The sequence below is a fragment of the Labeo rohita genome, unplaced genomic scaffold (assembly GCF_022985175.1).
Source record: "Labeo rohita strain BAU-BD-2019 unplaced genomic scaffold, IGBB_LRoh.1.0 scaffold_87, whole genome shotgun sequence".
NCBI classification, from domain to species: domain Eukaryota; kingdom Metazoa; phylum Chordata; class Actinopteri; order Cypriniformes; family Cyprinidae; genus Labeo; species Labeo rohita.
In genome coordinates, this window is record NW_026129821.1 from 548,320 (window position 1) to 568,751 (window position 20,432).

Consider the following 20,432-nt stretch of genomic DNA (forward strand, 5'->3'; position numbering starts at 1 on the left):
ATATCAACAGGTAGTACATGATCTGTACATTTTTGTTCTGGAAGTGAACTACTCCTTCAAACAACAAACTTACCCCATTGGCAGATTATTTTGCTTGTTCTAAGCAAAAACTCACTTATTTTGACTTCTTTTTTTTTTTTGAAAACAAGACAATAACTTTTACTTGTTTAGAAAATCCTTCTTGATTTAAGAATTGTTAGATATTTTCGGCAGGAAACAAGACAAAAGTAAGTACAAAAAACATTTTTTGCACTGTGTGTGTGTGTGTGTGTATACATGAGTGTGTTCACCTACAGCAGGTTAAATGTGCGCAGGTAAATCTGTCTCTCGATCCAGTCGGTGAAGTGTGTCACATTGGCGTAGACGCCGGGGCCCAGGACCTTAGAGAAACACACAGACCCCCAGGAGGTCAAACCATACAGAGACCAGCGGCCGTCGTCCTCCTCGCAGACCAGCGGACCACCACTGTCACCCTGTAAACACACACACACACACACACAGACTTAACACACGCTCGTGATGTCACATGAGCACAAACCCACACACACACTCACCATGCACGAGTCGATGGTTCCCGCCTCGTATCCGGCACAAAGCATGCGTGACGTGATGGTCTTCATGTCGAAGTAAGACTGGCACTGAGAGACAGAGATGATCCGCACCTCTCCCTCCTGGAGTTTAAACGGCACTGCGGGAGAACAGACGCACGAACGCTGAGTCACGTGATCATCTGACACAACCTGCTCACCAATGTGATTAGAGTGTAAACATCAGTTCAGTGCAGGAAGTACTTTGGTACCAATCTGATACTTCAATTATTTTTGCACTGAAGTGCAGACGCTCCACAGGCTGTAACAGTGAATATTGCAGCATTTTGTGGAGCAGCACAATATTTCCATTTGTCCTTTCTGCCCCCTTGTGGCAACACATTCAGTCTAATGCAGCAGGACAGACTCACTCTTCCACACACACATCCATCAACTGTGATGGGCACATTACTTATAAACTGTAGTCCATTACTGATTCCATATTACACAACACAAAGTTGTAGTTAGTAATGAAATCCATTACATTATACATTTAGCTAATATAATCAGACTACTTTTAGATTACTTTTGACCTAACTTGTTTAATCACATTGATTTAAATAGGACAATCTTGTACCATACTGATATAAAAATACAGAGAAAAAGAAAATACTTTCCATTCGTTATTAACAACGTGAAGTGCTTTAAAAATGACATCAAGGTAGTGTTTGTGAAGAAACCGCAGGGAGTTTAATTAAAGGCTAATAATTAAATCATCAAAATGTCAAATTAAAATAAATCATTATAAGATGACAATGAAAATCATGAAATCAAAATAAAAAGCTTACTAAGAAGATGAAATGTAATCATATAATCAATAATAAAGTAAATGCAGTCTGATTACAAGTATTTAAGAGATTACTCCACTTCCAAAATAAAAATGTACAGATAATGTACTCACCCCCTTGTCATCCATGATGTTCATGTCTTTCTTTCTTCAGTCGCAAAGAAATTAAGCTTTTGGAGGAAAACATTTCAGGATTTTTCTCCATATAATGGACTTCAGTTGTGGTCAATGGATTGAAGGGTAAAAATGCAGTTTCAGTGCAGCTTCAAAGGACACTAAATGATCTGAATCGAGGAATAAGGGTCTTATCTGGTGAAAATATATACACAATTTATATACTTTTTAACCACAAAAGCTCATCTTGTCCAGCTCTGCGATGCGCATGTGAACTCTGTGTATTCCGGGTCAGGACAGTTAGGGAATGTGGAAAAACTCCCATCTCATTTTCTCCTCCAACTTCAGAATCATCCTACATCGCTGCAGAAGTACCGACCCAGTGTTTACAAAGTGAACATGCAAAGAAGATCAAACACCCTTAACAAAAAAGGTAAAACAGTGATATAGGACAATTTTAAAGTTGGAAGAGAAAATGAGATGGGAGTTTTTCGACATACACTAACCGACATGAACCGGAGTGCACAGAGTTTGTGTGCGTAACACGCATTTTTACCCTTCAATCCGTTGAGCACCAATGAAGTCCACTAGATGGAGAAAAACCCTGGAATGTTTTCCTAAAAAACTTAATTTCTTCGTGACTGAAGAAAGAAAGACATGAATGACATCTTGGATGACAAAGGGGATGAGTAAATGATCCGAAATGTTTTTACTCTTGAAGTGGAGTAATCCTTTAAAAATGTATGAAATTTCTGGAATCTGATCATGTAATCCAGACTACATGTAATCCGTTGCTACTCAGCTCTGTTCTTCATTTGCTGCATCACTGGCTGCAAGAGAAAACCACCAGTGTCTACCACATAAATCAATGCCACATCAGCGTCAGTGCTGGGAAAGAGCTGCCCGACTACAGATCTGTGAACGCTACTAGTATCAGCATATCTAGTCACTGAATAGTCCAGTAAATCCAAGTTCATTCTGTCACCATTCAACCCCTCACATGTGTGTGTGTGTGTGTGTGTGTGTGTATGCTCCACTCACTTCTGTTTCCCACGTGTCCCCAGCCCGTGATGTGGCAGTATTTGTCGGCTTTCGGCAGCTGACCGCGGCCGGGCAGGCAGACGGGACGCACGTAGCTGGTCACCTCCACCTCAGACTCCAGCTCCAGCACACTGATGTCGTAGTCCACCACCGCCCGGTTGTAGCGCGAGTGCACGACGATGCTTTTGACGCGCCGTGTTTGCATGTACGGAGACGGGTGATCCAGATTATTGATGCCAAGAACCACTTTCCACACGTCTGCGCTCTCACGCCTGCACACGATAAAACGGACCGGTCAAGCCACATTTATTTCTATAGCGCTTTATACAATACAGATTGATTCAAAGCAGCTTCACTGTAATAAACAGGAAAACAACAGTGTTAACGCTACACAACTTTCAAGACAATCGTGCCATTATTCAGATCAACTCAGTTCAGTGTTGATTCAATTAAACTGAATGCTGGGTAGAAAACCATGCAAGCGTGTGTAGTGTATGTGTGTGTGTGTGTGTACTTGTTTTTGCTACATTGTGGGGACCAAATGTCCCCACAAGGATAGTAAAACCTGAAATTTTTGACATTGTGGGGACTGCAGGCTATAGACAATATCGTCTGGTCAGTATAAAAACTATAGAAGTCTATGGAAAGTCCCCACAATTCACAAAAACAAACATGTGTGCAGTGTATGTGTGTGTGCGTGTGTGTGCGCTTCTCACCCCTCAAAGCAGTGCGCTACAGTAAGTGCCCACTTGTTTCCGATGAGCACACAGCCACAGATGTGTCCGCTGGGTTCACTCTGTAGAGAGCACTGCCACGGCCACCGGCCCGGACGACTCGTGCGGCCTCCCAGAATCCTCTTCACCATCCGGGCAGCAGGCCGACGACCACATTCTGAAACACGGAGGGACGAACAGAGAGAATGAAGGACGAAACAGTGTGTGATGGCCAGCGGAAATGTTTGTTTGTGTGTGTCACTCATACACACCGTCTCTTGTGCACTTCAGTGAGATCTTCCTGTATGACGGGCAGCTCTGCCTACAGACAGGAAATGATGATGATGATCAGTGTTGTCTGATGGATTGACATTCCAAACACATTTAACATGGAGTGTGATATATTTTTGCTTCTGTTGTGTGTGTGCAGTAAAACACACTCATACACACACAGTCTCTAAACGAGCTCTTCTCAGTGACAAGTGTTGGGGGTAGCGTGTGTTACATAATCAGATTACTTTGTTCAAGTAACTAGTACATTACCACATTACTTTTTTATTTACAAGAAAGTATCAGTTACATTTTCCAATAAGCAACTCCAGTTACTTTGTTTCCCCATGTATTGACTGACAGCTCTCGTGTCGCCATGTTGAGAGAAATCGGGAGTAGGTTTGAGTTCTGGGGTGTAAAATACATGTTTTTTTGTCAGGGTTCCCGATAACCTCGCAATCCAGGGGCTAAAATATGATGTTATTAACCCGTGGACATGAAAACCAACCCATGGCAACAGTGTTAAAGTCGCCCAATAAAAGTACAAAAAAGTTGCTTTACTTTTTAAAAGTAACTTTCCCCCACACTGATAACTATTACAAGCAAATGTCTATAATATGTGTGTGTGTGATACTGACAAAAAAAAAATCTCGATATTTTCTGGGATCTTAACTTTGGTTGAGTGTGTTATTGTGCTGGTATCTTAAGACTACATTTTTTGATATTCTTCATGTTCTGTGTGGTCAGTTCACACTGATAGAAATTAATCTTTTCCAATAAGCTTAAATTGATTTTTTTGGGCATTTTATGGGCATTTTAACCTTTAAAAAGCCATTTTTTTTCTAAAAGTGCATATTATCTTTTGAGTCAAATCCTTACATTTGTGTTGTTACCAAGCAAATTAAATCAGTATCAACAAAATTCATCTTTGCAATGCAGAGGAAACACAGAAGCTGCATCTGAAGTGGCGTTTAGATGCGTTTACACACTGTTTAATGCAGCTCATGAATGCGTTTAATGTGCAGTTACAAATGCATAAATAATGTTTTGATATTTTAAACATAAAACGTTGAATACTGATATTTAAAATTATTTCAATAATGAAAAGATACTTTAAGTGTGGAATTAAAAACTGCCAGCAGGCAGCAGAAACTCACTGTTAATAAGTGAGTCATTGTGATTGAACCGAATCATTTAAACGCTTGATTCATTCAGGAACGAAACACAATCATGTTACTCGCAAAACAGTGCTGTGTCTGTGTTTGGAATGTTTTTTGTTGGGAAAATAGAGCAAAAACAGGCGATATGGTGTCTAAAACGTAACTGTCTTAATTCTTGTCTATTGAACTGTTGTAAAAAATGTCACATTTGTAATCATGGTCATTTTTGGAGAAGAAAACGGCACTCTTCATGTGATATTGATTAACTATATGAAGTGGAATAAATCTATACATTTTCTGTTCCCATGTCTTGAATTTGTGATCATTGTAAATGTATTTTAATAGACTGAATCATGCAGTGAAAGAACACACTGTTAATGCGTACGTGCAATAGTCCAGACTTCACGTAATATGTGCTCTGCAATCTGTAGGTGTTTTGAATGAATCTAAATACTTGCTAATGTCAAATTGAACATCGTTAAAACTCCTACTACAATACAACCCACAGCATTGTTTAGACTTTAATGAGCCTAAAAGAAGTGTTTGGTCAGATGTAGCTAATAGGTAGTGAACATTTGATTTAGTCACTTAGTTCCCAAATGCACAGCTAGGTCACACACACACACACACACACACACACACACACACACACACACACACACCCTCTCTTTTCCAGCAGGGCCTGTAGTGGAAACATGTTCTGTGGATTCCAGTCCGGATCGACATGCAGCCAGCGCCTCCGTCCCGCAGCAGAGGACACGTCCAGCACCGCATCTTCAGAAAGAGGAGAACTACACACACACACAAGACTCGAATTTGAACAAATGACTGGTAAATATTGTTAGTACAGGAGAGACTAGCAGGCAGAATTTCCTTCATTAATCACTGCAAATCACAGCAGCAGTAACAGCACCATTAATATATTTAGACAGAGAAAGATCTTTAAGATATATGGATCAGTGTTCATCTGAAGAGTGTACACATGGAAAAGTGGAACATGAGCAGTGCTTTAGCCTCTGAGATGTTTTAGGTGTGTGTGTGTGTGTGTGTGTGTGTGTGTGTGTGTGTGTGTACTGACCTTACCCTAAACCCATCTGTGTGCATGCGACGCTGCTGAGGTTGGAGCTCCATCCGTCCGCACACACCCGATACTCCATGCCGGCCTTACGCACCATCACAAAACCCTCGTCAGACAGAGACACTGGACACAAACACAACACGCTCTGTGAGCCGGCCATCGCTTACTGATCAAACGATTTGCATCTCCACCAGGAGTTCAGCTTATCTTACCGCAGTTCCACTCGTCTGAGCTGTCAGAGCAGTGTCTCCTGCCGTCACACCACAGCGATCGGTGAACACACTGATGATTATTACACTCCATCTCATGACTGCTGCACGCAGCTGAAAACACAAACACACACATGAACATACACTACTGCTGAACTCTGTGTGTGTGTGTGTGTGTGTGTGTGTGTTTGTCACTCACAGCAGTTCTTCTCGTCCTCCTGTTGGCTGCAGTCAGGAAAGCCGTCACAGATCATGTTGTGATGGATGCAGGTTTTGTCTCCGGGACATTCCCACAATCCCCGCTCCGCACAACCTATTGACAGACACACGCAGGAAACACTGTTTGTTTGTGAGCGGGATAATGCTGTCTATCGTGTCACGTGTGTGTGTTTTTCACCCACCGCACGCTTCCTCGTCGCTGTCGTCATCACAGTCTGTGTGTCCATCACAGCGTTTGGATGAGAGGACGCATCTTCCCGAGCGACACTTAAAGTGACTGGGTGAGCACTCTAAACACACACAAACAATGATCACCAACCCTCGTAAGAAACTCAGGAAATATTTGTCTAGTTTTCAGCTTATTAAATGATTTTCGATGAATTGATCTGAATAATGAAACAGCTGAAATTGAATTTGTTTCTTAATTGATGAATTTTGCAACATTAACTTCCTGTTTATCACCGTGAAGCTATTTAATCTCTATTGTACGAAGTGGAATAGAAATAAATGCGACTTGATGACGTGTGCATTTGTCGTACACTATATGGACAAAAGCATTGGGACACACCTCTGAATGATGGATTTTAGGTGTTTCAATCAGACACATTGTCACGGGCACAGCAGTCTGCATTTACAAACATTTGTTAAAAAAAAAACAAAAAACAACAACAAAAAAATTGTCAAATGGTCATTCCATGGCCGAGCAGATGCATGATGACACATGATCAAGAGCAATGCCAACTGTGGGATGGAGTGTGTGAAGCATGCAGATACTGGACTCTGGAGCAGCAGAAACCCGTTTTATGGATTGACCAATCACTCAGTCTGATGGGCGAGTCTGGGTTTGGAGAATGATAACTTTTTTTTTTTCACTTCACAAATGCTCTGCTGGATGAATGGGGAAAAGTTCCCACAGGAACACTCCAGATTCATGTCGAAATTAAAGCGTTTTGTGGTCGACTAGTAGTCGTTCATTTTAAGCATTAGTTGACTATTAGTCGCATGTTAATGAGCCTTTAATTGCCTACATTGCCTAATAAGACGCAATAAAAGCTTGCCACAGCACACCGGCAGAAGTAATGATTATGAATGTGTCCGGGAAAAACAGCAAGGAGATTTTTATAACTTTTATAACATTTTAATAACTTATTGATAAACCGGTGCTTTCTTTGTTTTCGGCTTAAGAGATGAAGTCGGCACTGACTTGTCATCTCCGCAGTAGTGATGCGCCTGTATGTGTTTTACATAATCTGAGAATATTTGTTTTTCATTTGAATTGGTTCATTTAAAAGTAGACATCAGACTCTCTATAGATATATTTTTCACGTCTGTAAGTCAAGTATACATGGAGTTTTGAAGTTTTGCACTCAAGTTCACAGAGACGGTAGAAAGCGCATCCTGTTTGCTTTCATTATTTTACAAAAGTACAACGTTTCGTTGTTATTGTGAGTGCACACAAATAAACGTAGAGTCTTTACAGATGTGTTATTTTTATCCGTATGAGCAAAAAATACACACTCCACACACACATTTTTCTAGGGTAACATTAGATTGAGCTGCCATGTAAAGTTGCTACTAACATATTTTAGATGAAAAGCCATATTTGAGGTCGATGAATGATAGGTGAGCATTTGGATGTCCTGTCCAAAGTACTGTATTAACACATAGACGACCTGTCCGTCACAGACTCTTTTTATGCGACTCAGCGACTAATACAGGTTTGGTCGACCAAGCCTCTTCTCGTCAACTAACGGTTAGCCAAATATCGGGGGGCAGCCCTAGTGGAAATCCTTCCCAGAAAAGTGGAAGCCGTTATAGCAACAAAGGGGTTCAACTCCATATTAAAATCGATGTATTTAGAATGAGATGTCATTAACGCCCCTGGCTGCTGTAAAGATCAGGAGTCCCAATACTTCTCTCCATATATGTGTATCTGTTGAACCTTTATCTTTTCCGACGGCAGCCAATAGAAGCGTAAGGTTAAAATCAAGTGACGTTTGGCGCATCGATGGGGAGGATTTGAACGTTTCTGCTGGTAATTTTGTGCTCTCAAACCCTCCAGCGCCACCAACAGTTCAAACATAAATATCATCTCGACTGCGCACTGACCGTTCACATCCGGGTCAGGAAGCAAACAGGAACTATTCGCTTGACCCTCCTCTGGAAACTGAGCACAGTCTGTATCCTCAGGCCACTGCAATCCCACAATTCCAAGCACTGATTCACATCGCTCCTTTGAATTCCTACACAAAGACCTGATACCCACACACTTGGCCGTCAATGTCAATTCTGTATCATTATAAAGGTGCACACACACACACAGTGACACAGGCTAACCTGCAGGGCGGCACTCTCTGCTGCGTCACAGGGTCACACATCGGCACGAGCACCGTACAGGCAAAGAACATGAGATATTTGTAGCAGTTTGTCTGAACGAGCGCAGGGAAGAGCGAGGACTCCCAGCTCACGGACGTCTCCTTCTGAGAGTGATGACCCAGATAGTTGGGAAAGCGGGTGGAGTTGTAGGGCAGATTCATGCAGATCTCCAGAGAGATGGGCTCACAGCCACCTGACAAACACACACACACACACAATAATAATGTGTTTTTACAAGACATCCACATTTTTCCAGTTGCATCATATAAACACAAGTTTTTTGCTGTTTGACTAAACTAATTGCCAGTAAATCATGTGAAACTCTGCAGCGCTCTGTGTTCAGCCAGAGGTCAGGGGTCAGCTGTTTCACTCACTGCAGTTGTTGCCAGTGTTCCGCAGGTCACATGACACGTTTCCATGACAGCCAGAGGAGCAGGAGGTTGAAGTACAACTGGACTGACCCGGAGGACACGAACCCTGAGCTGAGAGACAGAGAGAGAGAGAAAGATGTGAACAACAGCTGACTGATCAGAGGAGCCTGTTTTGACTATACTTGTCAGGACCAAATGTCCTCACTTCCATTGTGAAATATTTCGTCAACGCACTAGTGAGAAACAAACGTGTGTGTGGGTGTGTTTGTACTCACTCTGTTGTTGTGTGCAGTTCTCTTCATCACTGCCATCTTTACAGTCATCTTCACCATCACAGCGAAAGGCGCTGGGAATACACTGCTTGTTCCTGCACTCCACTAAACCCTGGGACTTGCACGCTACACACACACACACACATTAATGTCCTGCAGGGTTATAAACGCTCTACAGTGTGTGTGTGTGCAGCAGCTCACAGCAGTTCAGCTCGTCACTTTTGTCCAGGCAGTCGTGATCTCCGTCACAGAGCCAGTCTCGAGGAATACAGCGTCCTTCTCCACAGCGATGCTCTTCCGCCGGGTCACACACTACAGCGCAGCACAAAGGGGACAGTAGTTACAATCGATGCCTTAAATTAAATTTCTTCATTGGTAGTAGAACTTTCTTGACTGATGGTAACTTTAGAGTTCAGACCCAGCAGCACAAAGACACCTGCGTCTGTCCTCTTTACACACTCCTATCTTTAACAAGCCGACATGCGTGTTAACACTTTGACAGCCCTACTTGATCTGATTTCAATTGTGAATCCAAATGAAGCATTGCAAATGTAAGAACTCACCACAGTTTTGCTCATCGCTCAGATCGCCACAGTCGTCGTAGCCGTCGCACAGAAGATCAGAACTGATACAGCGGCCGGTAGCACACAAATACTGACCATCTGAACAAGCTGGACAAACGACACAATGAGAGGATCACAGTGAATGAATGACGACGTGTGCTTCTTCAATGTGTGGGTGCAAAACACACATACTGCACTGTTAGGAGGGCTAGTACAGTACATGTCAGCAGTGCGGGGGTAACGCGAGCAACGTAATCAGATCACTTTTTTCAAGTAACCAGTAAAGTAATGCGTTACTTTTGAATTTACAAGAAAATACCAGAGTTACTTTTTCAAATAAGTAACTCCAGTTACTTTGTTTCCCCATGTATTGACTGACAGCTCTTGTGTTGCCATGTTGAGAGAAATCAGGAGTAAGTGCAGAGGTGTTGTGTGTGCTGTGTGAACATGATGTTACTGTAGTTCTAAATGCCAACATGCATTCACTCATCTTACACAAAAACAGAATCAGTATTCCTCTAAGTGAATCAAAACAGTGGAATGTACTGAATATGACACACACCTGCAATAATTATATAACAGAAATATCCTTTATGTATTTAATCCCATTTTGTTAATCAGTGTGTTTGCTGCTGACCTTCAGTGATCCAATTCAACCATACGAATGAGCAAAAATGACTTTAGATGAACATTTGTTTGTAGTGTTGAACTTTCTTCACCTGCGTCCTGTTCTTCATGCAATCCAGAATGTCAGTGTGGCTCAGGGTTGACAGGTTTTCACAACAAAACCCACCCAATTGCTACTCAAAACTAGCCCAAACCCACTTCGAAGCGGGTACCACGGTTCCCACATTTTTAGGTGGGAAAAATTAGCATTCCAGGGGCTAAATATTACATTATTGGGGTCGCTTCAACCTGTGGACATGAAAACAACCCGCATGTATGAAAGTAGCCCAATTCTGTGGGAAAACCGCAGACTTGGCGACACTGGCACAGCTGAAAGGTTTGTTTGAGCGGCGCCCTCTACTGTACAGACATGAATTTACATTTCCTTCAGCCTGAGGCTCATTCATTTCAAAGGGCTTTAATATTTGCCAAAAACGTTTCATTAAAAAAACAAAAAAAAACAAGCAAGCCCAGCCCAGATGAGACAAAGTAACACAAAAGAAACATAAAGGTAATGTAACACATTCATTTCCATAAAGAGTAACTAAGAAACACGATTAGTTACTTTTTAGGGAGTAATGCAATATTGTAATTACTTTTGAAAGTAACTTTCCCTAACACTGTGCATCTGCTTTAGTGCACATGTGCGTGCGATGCATATTTGTGAGCACACGTGTCTGACCCGGATATCGATCAAACTCAGCCGTTTTGAAGGACGTCTTAATTCTGAAATTACATCAGGAGAAGACGAGGAACCTTTTCGGGGGAGCTATGAGTGAGGATTTCTTGTCAAAAAAAATCAAGTATAAACTCTTCTCCTTCATTTGTCACTATCATTTTAAAGGGGTCATCAGATGCCCATTTTTCACAAGCTGATATGATACTTTAGAGTCTTAATGAAAAGTCGATACCATACTTTGGTTACAATGTCTCATTGGTAGTGTAAAACACCTTTTTTACCTTGTCAAAATCAGCTCTGCACACAGTAACCCGTTTTGTTGCATGTCTCTTTAAATGCTAATGAGCTCTGCTCACCCCGCCCCTCTCTTCTGTGAAGAGCCGTCCTGTTTACTTTAGCCGCAAAACTTGCTAACTAGCACATTATTAAGAAAGACGATTTGCAAACATGAATTAAAAAACCCTTATAGTCACTTCACATACATACATACATATATACAGCTTCACAGCTCACTCAGGGCGGGTCTAAGGTAAGACGGCCTGTCAATCAACTATCGTGGGTGTGGCCTTGGTCTGTGTGACGTCACACGGGCAAGAATCAGAGAATGGCCTGATTTGAAATGGGCGATATTATTTATAGAGGTTAAAAAAATACCACTGGGTGGATTTCTATCATTATAGGGTGCTTGTGTACACACACTGCCAACACACATTTACATTCAAACAACATGTAAAAGTGAATTTTGCATCCGATGACCCCTTTACGTTTGCAGTTTAAATAAATCATATTTTTAACAGGGCATCCTGCTTTATTAATTATTTCTGAATAATTATTATGATTATTATGAAAAACCAAGCCTCAGCAGCAAATCCCTCAAGAAATGTAATATCCCATGTCGAATCTTCTGGGCTGAATCTGAGACGTGAGGATGCAGAAATAAGAAACGAGAAGCACACGCTTACTGCAGTCGGCCTCGTCGCTCCAGTCGTCGCAGTCGTTGTATCCGTTGCACACTAGTTTCAGGGGGACGCATATTCCGGTCGCACACAGGAAGTGATCGCTTCCTCCACAAGCAGCTTAAGACAAAAATCACAAAAAAAGAAGACAAGCGATCAGAACATCACCATTCCAAGCGTGATTCCAGCGCCGGACGAGCACTCACAGAGTTTTCCTCTGGCGTGTCGAGGCGTGTAGCAGAGCGCCGTGTTTTCGGCGTTCGTTCCCGTGTTGTTGGTGAACTGAGAGCAGCGCAGGAACTCCGGCCAGGACGCGTTAAACATCTGCAGCACCGGCTCACATCCCTCACGAGCCGCTTCGCAGAACGACTGACAGGGCAGAACCAGAGTCCTGCGACACACACCGTCACGAGACAGATGAAACACTCTAGCGCTACAAGTGACTAACGTTAACCCTCATGTGGTTCGGGTCATTTTCTTTTTTCCTGAAAATGCTAGTTAATATTTAATTTGTTTAACATGCAAATCAATAACCTAGCATTGAAGCACATTGAAACTGAACCTGTCACAGACCTGCGGCCCCTGTGGCTGATGCATTGTGGGAGTGCGATGGAGCATCCGAACAGCATGATGTGTCTGTAGCAGGACAGTCGACTCAGGTAGCTGAAAAACTTCAGGAACATCTGCAGCTCGCTGCTCTTGACGACCGTCGTCCCCGGCAACACGCCGCTCTGGTTGTACGGCAGCATGTGACACTGGCTCTCCGTGATGTCAGAGCAGAAACCTGTCAGCAAACACGAGACAAATCTGATTGGCTGACGCGTCGAGCAGGGAGCGACAGTCAGGTGCAGGTGTGTTTGCAGCGCTTCGCTACTGTTGCTTGATTTCAGCCTTCTTATTAAAATCCACGAGATCAGGACTCAAGTTCACCACTAACGACATTCATGTAAAACAGTGAAACGCTGCTGATTCTCACTGTCTGTGTGTGTCAATGAGTTTGCATGTGTCTGAGTGAGTCTGTGGGTGTGTGTGTGCTCTGTAAGAGACTCTGATTGTAATTGTGATTCTAGTGCTCAAGTCAAAGTCAGAAAGACGAGAGGAACAGCATTCACACACACACACACACACACACACAGACCTCAGGAAAGATGATTAATCATTAGGCTGTTTGGAGGAGACAGAGACAAATAAAAGCGTACGGCGCACCCTCGGTGGAGGTCATCACAAGAGGACGCACACTCACAGATGACTTTCAGGACAGAACCTTCACCGAGGACACCGAAACGCGGCGTCTCGCACACACAAATGGACAGAGAGAGAGAGAAATCAGTGCTGAAATTAGATTAGCAGCTGGTCTGCAGAGGACAAAAGCAGTCAAATGTTTGACATAAAAGGGCTAAAGAGAAAGAGAGAGAGACAGAAGCATACAGCAGATGATAAAATATGAAGCGAAGCGTGTGGCATTTAAAGGGATCGTTCACTTTCTTTCTTTAGATGAACACATTTTTCAGAAAAATAATCCATCTTTGTGAGTTATAGAACACAAGCCCTAATGCTGACGCTCCAGCCATGTGACGGCAATCCACGCTCTCTTCATTTTGATATATTTCTTAGAAATTTACTCTGGAAAAAAAGACAAAAATATTGATACATGCAACATTTAATGACTATGTATTGAAGATGTTCTGCTCTGAGACCTTTTTAAGGCCTTAATTTGTAAATGAAGGTTTTTTAAGACCAGCAGAAACCCTGCATTTGAGACTTGTATTCCACTCACAGAGATGGATTATTTTTCTAAAAAACGTGTTTATATACAAATCATATATAGGTGGGATGATGAGCGATCGTTTTAAAGGAAACAGTAATGTACTCACCCCCTTTTCATCCAAGATGTTCATGTCTTTTCTTCTTCAGTCATAAAGAAATGATGTTTTTTGAGGGAAACATTTCAGGAATGTTCTCCATATAATGGACTGATATGGTGCCCTGCAGTTTAAATGCAGCTTCAAAGGCTCTAAACGATCCCAGCTGAGGAAGAAGGATCTTATCTAGCAAAAGGATTGGTTATTTTCAAAAAAAAACAAAAAAACAATTTATATACATTTTAACCTTAAATGCGTGTCTTGTCTAGCTCTGCGTGAACTCTTGTGTATTCCGGTTCAAGACAGTTAGGGAATGTGGAGAAACTCTCATCTCATTTTCTCCTCCAACTTCAAAATCATCCTACATCGCTGCAGAAGTACCCACCCAGTGTTTACAAAGTGAACACGCAAAGAAAATCAAACACCCTTCACAAAAAGTAAAACAGTGATATACGATGATTTTGAAGTTGGAGGAGAAAATGAGATGGGAGTTTTTGAACATACACTAACTGTCATGAACCAGAATACACAAGAGTTCACGCAGAGCTAGACAAGACAGGCATTTAAACTGCATTTTGGAAGTTCAAACTCGCAGCACCATAGAAATCACTATATGGAGTGAAATGTTTTTATCAAAATACATAATTTCTTGACAACCGAAGAGAGAAAGACATGAACAAGGGGGTGAGTACATTATCTTTAAATTTTTGTTCTGGAAGTGAACAACTTCTTTAACCCTTCATCCTCCCGACCGTACCGGCGTCTGTGCTCAAGCTCGTCACCGTGGAGACGGACGTCCACCAGTCCACAGGGGCCGTGGCGGTGGGACCCGCCGACGAAGACGAGGACGAGGACGAAGACGCGTCGGCACGAGGCATCCAGTGTGCCGAGTCCCACTCCGGAGGGGTGTTCGCCAGGACGACCCGCTGCGTGCCGGACTGTGGCGACGCCGTCCCGTTATCGCCCGTCGTCAGGCCGGGGTCGGTGCCGTTAAAGGGCCCGTCGGTTACTAGGGACACAGAAGATCCGGCATCCAGCAGTCCATTCCCATTCCATAAACCTGGACAAAGATGGAAAACCAGAGTCAGCAGTGGAACAGTTTAAATATAAAAACGGCAACAGCTGAAGTAGTGAGGACATTCACACACACACACACACACACAATCTGCTGAAACACACAGTGTGTTTTGTAACACATCCAGACTCTTCCGTAAGACACGTGATCAGCAGCTGCTCTTTCACACTGTAGAGGCTCTTGACTGGTATCGACGGTTCCATGAAGAACCTTTAACATCCATGAAATACGTCCATGCACAAAAGCTGCTTTAGATCGCACTAAGAACTAAATCACTAAAAGGTTCTTGGGGGAATCAAGAATGATTCTTCTATGGCATTACACTAAAGAGCCCATTTTGGAAGCGTGTTTTATTTTGTTCCGACGTGACCAATACGAGCTGCTTCAAAACGGGAATATCAGCCAAGACAAATGCACCAAAATAAACAAAGTATAATCGACAGTGGGTCATTTCCGCAAATTAGGCCAGATCGTTTTCATGCCAGGACTGAACTAGACCCTCGCTTGGAAAGATTTCACAGCAAGCGAGCATGAGAATCACCGTGATGAACAGACATTTTTGTTTGTGAAAGGGATCTTTAACTCAAAAATGAAATTATGTCCAATTCACTCCATTCATCTTGTTCAAACTGCATGATGTTCTTTCCTCTGTGAAACAAAACACATGTTTTGAAGAACGCTGGGAGCCAAACAACACCCAATGACATTCATTGCATGGACAAAAAGAGACATTTACAGACTTGAGACATTTATCAATATATCTTTGTGCACTTACACAGGTTTAAGCGACATGAGGGTGAGTATATTTTTGGGTGAACGAGTCCTGTTACTAGGACAGCATATAAACGCAATCAGTCGAGAAAGAAACGGAGGACGTGGGATAAAGCGTCTGCCACAAAGAAAGCTGTATGAAAATCATAACACGGTGGAGGCAGAGCTGAGTCTTGTCTCAAGGACAGATCTCATGAGGAGGGGAGGGGAGTCTAGATCACATCATCACTGACCTCTCATCAGGGTTCAGCAGCGACAACAGGATCAAACACCAGCACGTCGGTCTAGAGGACAGCGAGCTCCTGCTCGTCCGGCACATCACCACCGTCTGTGCTCCATAACAGCTTCTGTTTAAGATGCGCGTTTTGGTCGAAGCAGGCGAGGCAGACGCACTCCCGATTACATCTGCTGTTTTAATTTGATCACTTCTGTCCTGATTTCTTTTAAGGGAATGATCTACGGATGGGTGCATGTATGGGCATTTTCTGATTTTGCAATGTAATATTGCACAATAACACAGGAACACAAAAGGAGGACACAGAAAACGAGCAGCAGCTTTTGTACGCTGTGGGTTTGTGTTAGAATCAGGACTGTTGAAAGAACACTGTGCTTCGTACTCTTTTTTCCTTCAAATCAAACGCTTCAACAACATGTCCCGTAATGTGAGAGGAACCGGCCTTTAGTGGCTGTTTGAATGCCGTCGACACCAGTATGTAGCGTTGTCCACTTGAGGTCGGATCTTAATACCAGGATTAAACGGGGCTGTCCGACCCTTCCTGCAGAGTTGGGCTCCAGCACCAATCAAACACACCTGAACCTGCACTGAATCTTTGAGTGAGTCATACCTTCACAAACTTCAAGAGGATCAGCCCTGCAGACACAACTATAAGAACGGTGCTGAAGAAAAGCACGGGAAGCTGCAGGCGAAAGTCACGCTGGAATTGCTTTGGAACGGCTGCAATCATCACCTGTGTGTCTCTGACACTCTTGCATCTCTGCCATTCTCAGCAGTGTTTCTACTCAAGCAGCAGGTCTCATGTTGCTGTCTCCTTAATATGAGTCGCTCGTGCTGTGTTAGAGACAGAGAGAGAGAGCGAGACGACAGCCACTGTGACGGTGCAAAAACAGGCTCGGTGACACAGCAGGACGTCCGGACAGGATGGGTGTCTCAGTTTCACAGCTCTGATCACGTCCCACCAAAGAGACTTTCTGGCCAATAAACAAAGAGCAGCAGAGAGGACGAAGGCAGGATAATGGTGGGAGGAGATGTCATCCAGATGTCATCGGTGTGCACGTCTGTCCAGACGGCGACCTTTTGACCTTGGCGGCATCAAATGCTTCCTTTGAGCTTTTGTGAAGGGACAGAGAGGAGGAGACGGATCTGAACCCACACGCACTCATTTGTGTGTGTTTGACTATCAGGTCAATCATATTTGATCACTCTCAGAAACCTGTGCGAGGCACTACATTTCTATAGAAACACGATTTGACTGATTCATAACTGATTTATAACTAGTGAGGTCCGGCTCGCTAGTACGCTTAACTATATTACTGAGGGATAGTCGGACCTGTAGAAACACATGACAGAGTCAAACCCACACACAAACGTTTCATCGCTGCAGATTTCTCTTTTCCTGCAGAGACTCTTTCTATGACAGTGAACATCATGTTGTGACTCATTTGGCAGGAGACAAAATTAGACATAACAGCCTGAAAATCACACAGATACACGCACAAATGCCGCAAGAGCTTAGTGAAGATGCTCGAGTGCTCTCACACACACCATTAGCATGTACAGAGAGACAGCAGGTGTGTGTGTGTGTGTGTGTGTGTGTGTGTGTTCTAACACACATGCGAGTGTGTTTGTGTGTCACAGTTGTTATTTAACACTTGCTTGTCTCATCACTCCATGTGTCGAGGCTGAGAGCAGGCTGACGGGATCCGCTCAGAATGTGTGTGTGTGTGTGTGTGAGAGTAACCAGAGTGTGTATTACCTGTGAGCGCCAGCAGCAGCACACACACACAGATGAGGCCGCACACACATGGCAGCAGGATGAAGAGCAGCAGTCGCAGATGTTTCCCGCAGCGCTGCGTGTGTGTGAACGCTTCACCCATGATGAGCTCATCTGACACACACACACACACTGAGGACACACACAGAGAGTTTGCAGTGAGTTTGTGTATCAGCAGGACTTCTCAAGTGACAGATATTCAACTGAATGACATTCATAACAACACACAGTCATAATGCTGCTTTAACGACAGTCATAATAATACTGAATAGGAATGACATTTCAGATACGACACTGTGAAGTTTGAAGTCTGTGAAGTCTCACCGGTAACGGGCTGGAAATCAGCTCGCGCTGTGACGCTCCTCCGGTAACGGCAGCAAATCAGCGAAGATCCGGACCATCAGAGCCACAGACACCGCGAGCGGAGCACAAGCAGAAGCGCCCAGGCTATTTTTACACAGGTATTTTTCGCTTCAGAGTTTCCAGCTTGTGCAGGAGAATCCGACACACACACACACACACCAGTGTGTTATTTATAGGAGCGGAAAGGAAAGAAACTGAAGTGCGTGAGTTCAACTCTGACACACACACACACACACACACACAGAAAAAGAGCTGAATACTTACCGAAAGTTGATTACAGCCGGTTCCATCACAAATACACACTCTCTTCCCGTCTGTTCTATTTGATTTTGTTATTTGATTTTATAACTCAGAGTTTGTTTGTGTTGTTCTTATGTATCGGTCTGTCTGAGCACGAGCGTGTCTGCGCGCGACCCGCGCCACACTGACGAGCGACTCCCGCGCGCTCATTTATATCTCCACCCGACAACAAACAGAGAGAGAGAGAGAGAGAGAGAGAGAGAGAGAGAGAGAGAGAGAGAGAGAGAGAGAGAGAGAGAGAGAGAGAGAGTAACACATTAAACATCAGAATTTAAAAAACAGTAACGCATAAAAGAAACGCGTAGGCTAAACATTCACATCAAATCATAGGAGGATTTTATTTGTTAAACTGATGTTGTACACTACAGGGCTGTTTCACATGTTCTGTGGCTTTGTAGCACATTTGTAGCACAGAAGCTCCTGTTAAACTCTAATAATCAGTGTTGGTAACGCGAGTTACGTAATCAGATTACTTTCCCCGATTAATCAGTAAAGTAACGCATTACTTTTGAATTTATAAGCAAACATTTGAGGTACTTTTTCAAATAAGTAACGCTAGTTCTGTTTTTCCTCTTACTGACTGACAAATCTCCTGTCGAGAAAACGGGAGTAATTATTGTGCATTAATTCATAACTCAAAACTCAGAATGTGATGCAAACCTGCAATAATTAAATATGTTAAACAATATAAATGTGAACCTGGACCACAAAACCAGTTATAAGGGTGATTTTTGTAGCTAAGATGTATACATCATATGAATGAATAAATAAGCTTTTCATTGATGTATGATTTGTTATGATAGGACAATATTTGTCTGAGATACAACTATTTGAAAATCTGGAATCTGAGGGTGAAAAAAAAAAATCTAAATATTGAGAAAATCACCTTTAAAGTTGTCCAAATGAAGTTCTTAGCAAAGCATATTACTAATCAAAAATTAAGTTTTGATATATTTACGGTAGGAAATTTACAAAATATCTTCATGGAACATGATCTTTACGTAATATCCTAATGATGATGATTTTGGCATAAAAAATAATTAATAATTTTAATCTTTACGATGTATTGTTGGCTGTTGCTACAAATATACATGTAATACTTATGACTGGTTTTGCGCTCCAGGGTCATAAATATCCTTTATGTACTAATGTACTAATAAGCAAAAAAATATTTTATATAAACATTTGTGCTTCATTTTTTATTGCTGAAGAATGTTCTTCTCCGGAGAGAATTTACTTTTCTTTCAGCCTGAGGTGCATTCATTCAGCACTTTCGGAGTGAAAGGGCTTTTACGTTTGCCAACATTTTTTATATTATAAACAAACAAGCAAACCCTGATTTAAAAAGTAAGGCGAATGTAACGCAAAAGTAACGTAACGCATTACTTTTCTTAAAATGCAACTATGTAACGTAATTTGTTACTTTTTTAGGGAGCAATGCAAAACTGTAATGCATTACTTTTAAAAGTAACTTTCCCCAACACTGGTAATAATACAGGTGAAGCAGATTTCACTGAACTGATTAATCAGCTCCTCATTTACAGTCGTGGCATTTTCCTCCAACAGACAGACATATGATAACATTTGATTAACGCTCGAATTCACTCGATACACTGCTGATCTACCGATTCACAAATCGCAAAACTAAACTGAAATGATAAAAGGAGATTCTAATCTAATTTCTGAAATGAAAAAAAGAAAGATTCTCTCTCGGGTTTTGGATTTCAGCTCTGCTCGAGCTGTGTGTGCCGATCAAGTTTAGACTTAGAAGTTTTAACTTGAAAAGTGGTGTGCTATGAATATTGCTGACTCTTTTGCTTGTGACGTTCCTCATGTGTAAATCTACTACTGAGTACATATAAATACAAGTCAAGAAAGTCTTCCACAGAGCCGGACATTCTGCATATCCACATGGACATGTCATTTATGACATATATTAAGAGTGATATTGCCATATATGTTACCTATAAGGCGGGTGTATAATTTCC

General features: G+C 42.4%; 1 protein-coding gene across 1 annotated transcript; it reads right to left on the reverse strand.

Annotated features, from left to right (window-relative positions):
* Positions 1 to 128: 128 nt before the first annotated feature.
* On the reverse strand, positions 129 to 18,581 carry corin (corin, serine peptidase). The gene is made up of 23 exons (XM_051105045.1): positions 18,409 to 18,581; positions 18,103 to 18,267; positions 17,764 to 17,913; positions 14,681 to 14,983; positions 12,635 to 12,845; positions 12,268 to 12,452; positions 12,068 to 12,181; positions 9,761 to 9,868; positions 9,399 to 9,509; positions 9,201 to 9,323; positions 8,929 to 9,036; positions 8,516 to 8,747; positions 8,288 to 8,433; positions 6,361 to 6,468; positions 6,159 to 6,272; positions 5,963 to 6,073; positions 5,756 to 5,873; positions 5,335 to 5,463; positions 3,515 to 3,564; positions 3,246 to 3,420; positions 2,530 to 2,801; positions 555 to 688; positions 129 to 473 (listed from the first exon to the last, which is right to left on the reverse strand). Exons 3-23 carry the CDS (start codon positions 17,882 to 17,884, stop codon positions 291 to 293), a joined length of 3,156 nt encoding a protein of 1,051 aa, XP_050961002.1. The 5' UTR covers positions 17,885 to 17,913; positions 18,103 to 18,267; positions 18,409 to 18,581; the 3' UTR covers positions 129 to 290.
* Between the last annotated feature and the right edge of the window lie 1,851 nt (positions 18,582 to 20,432).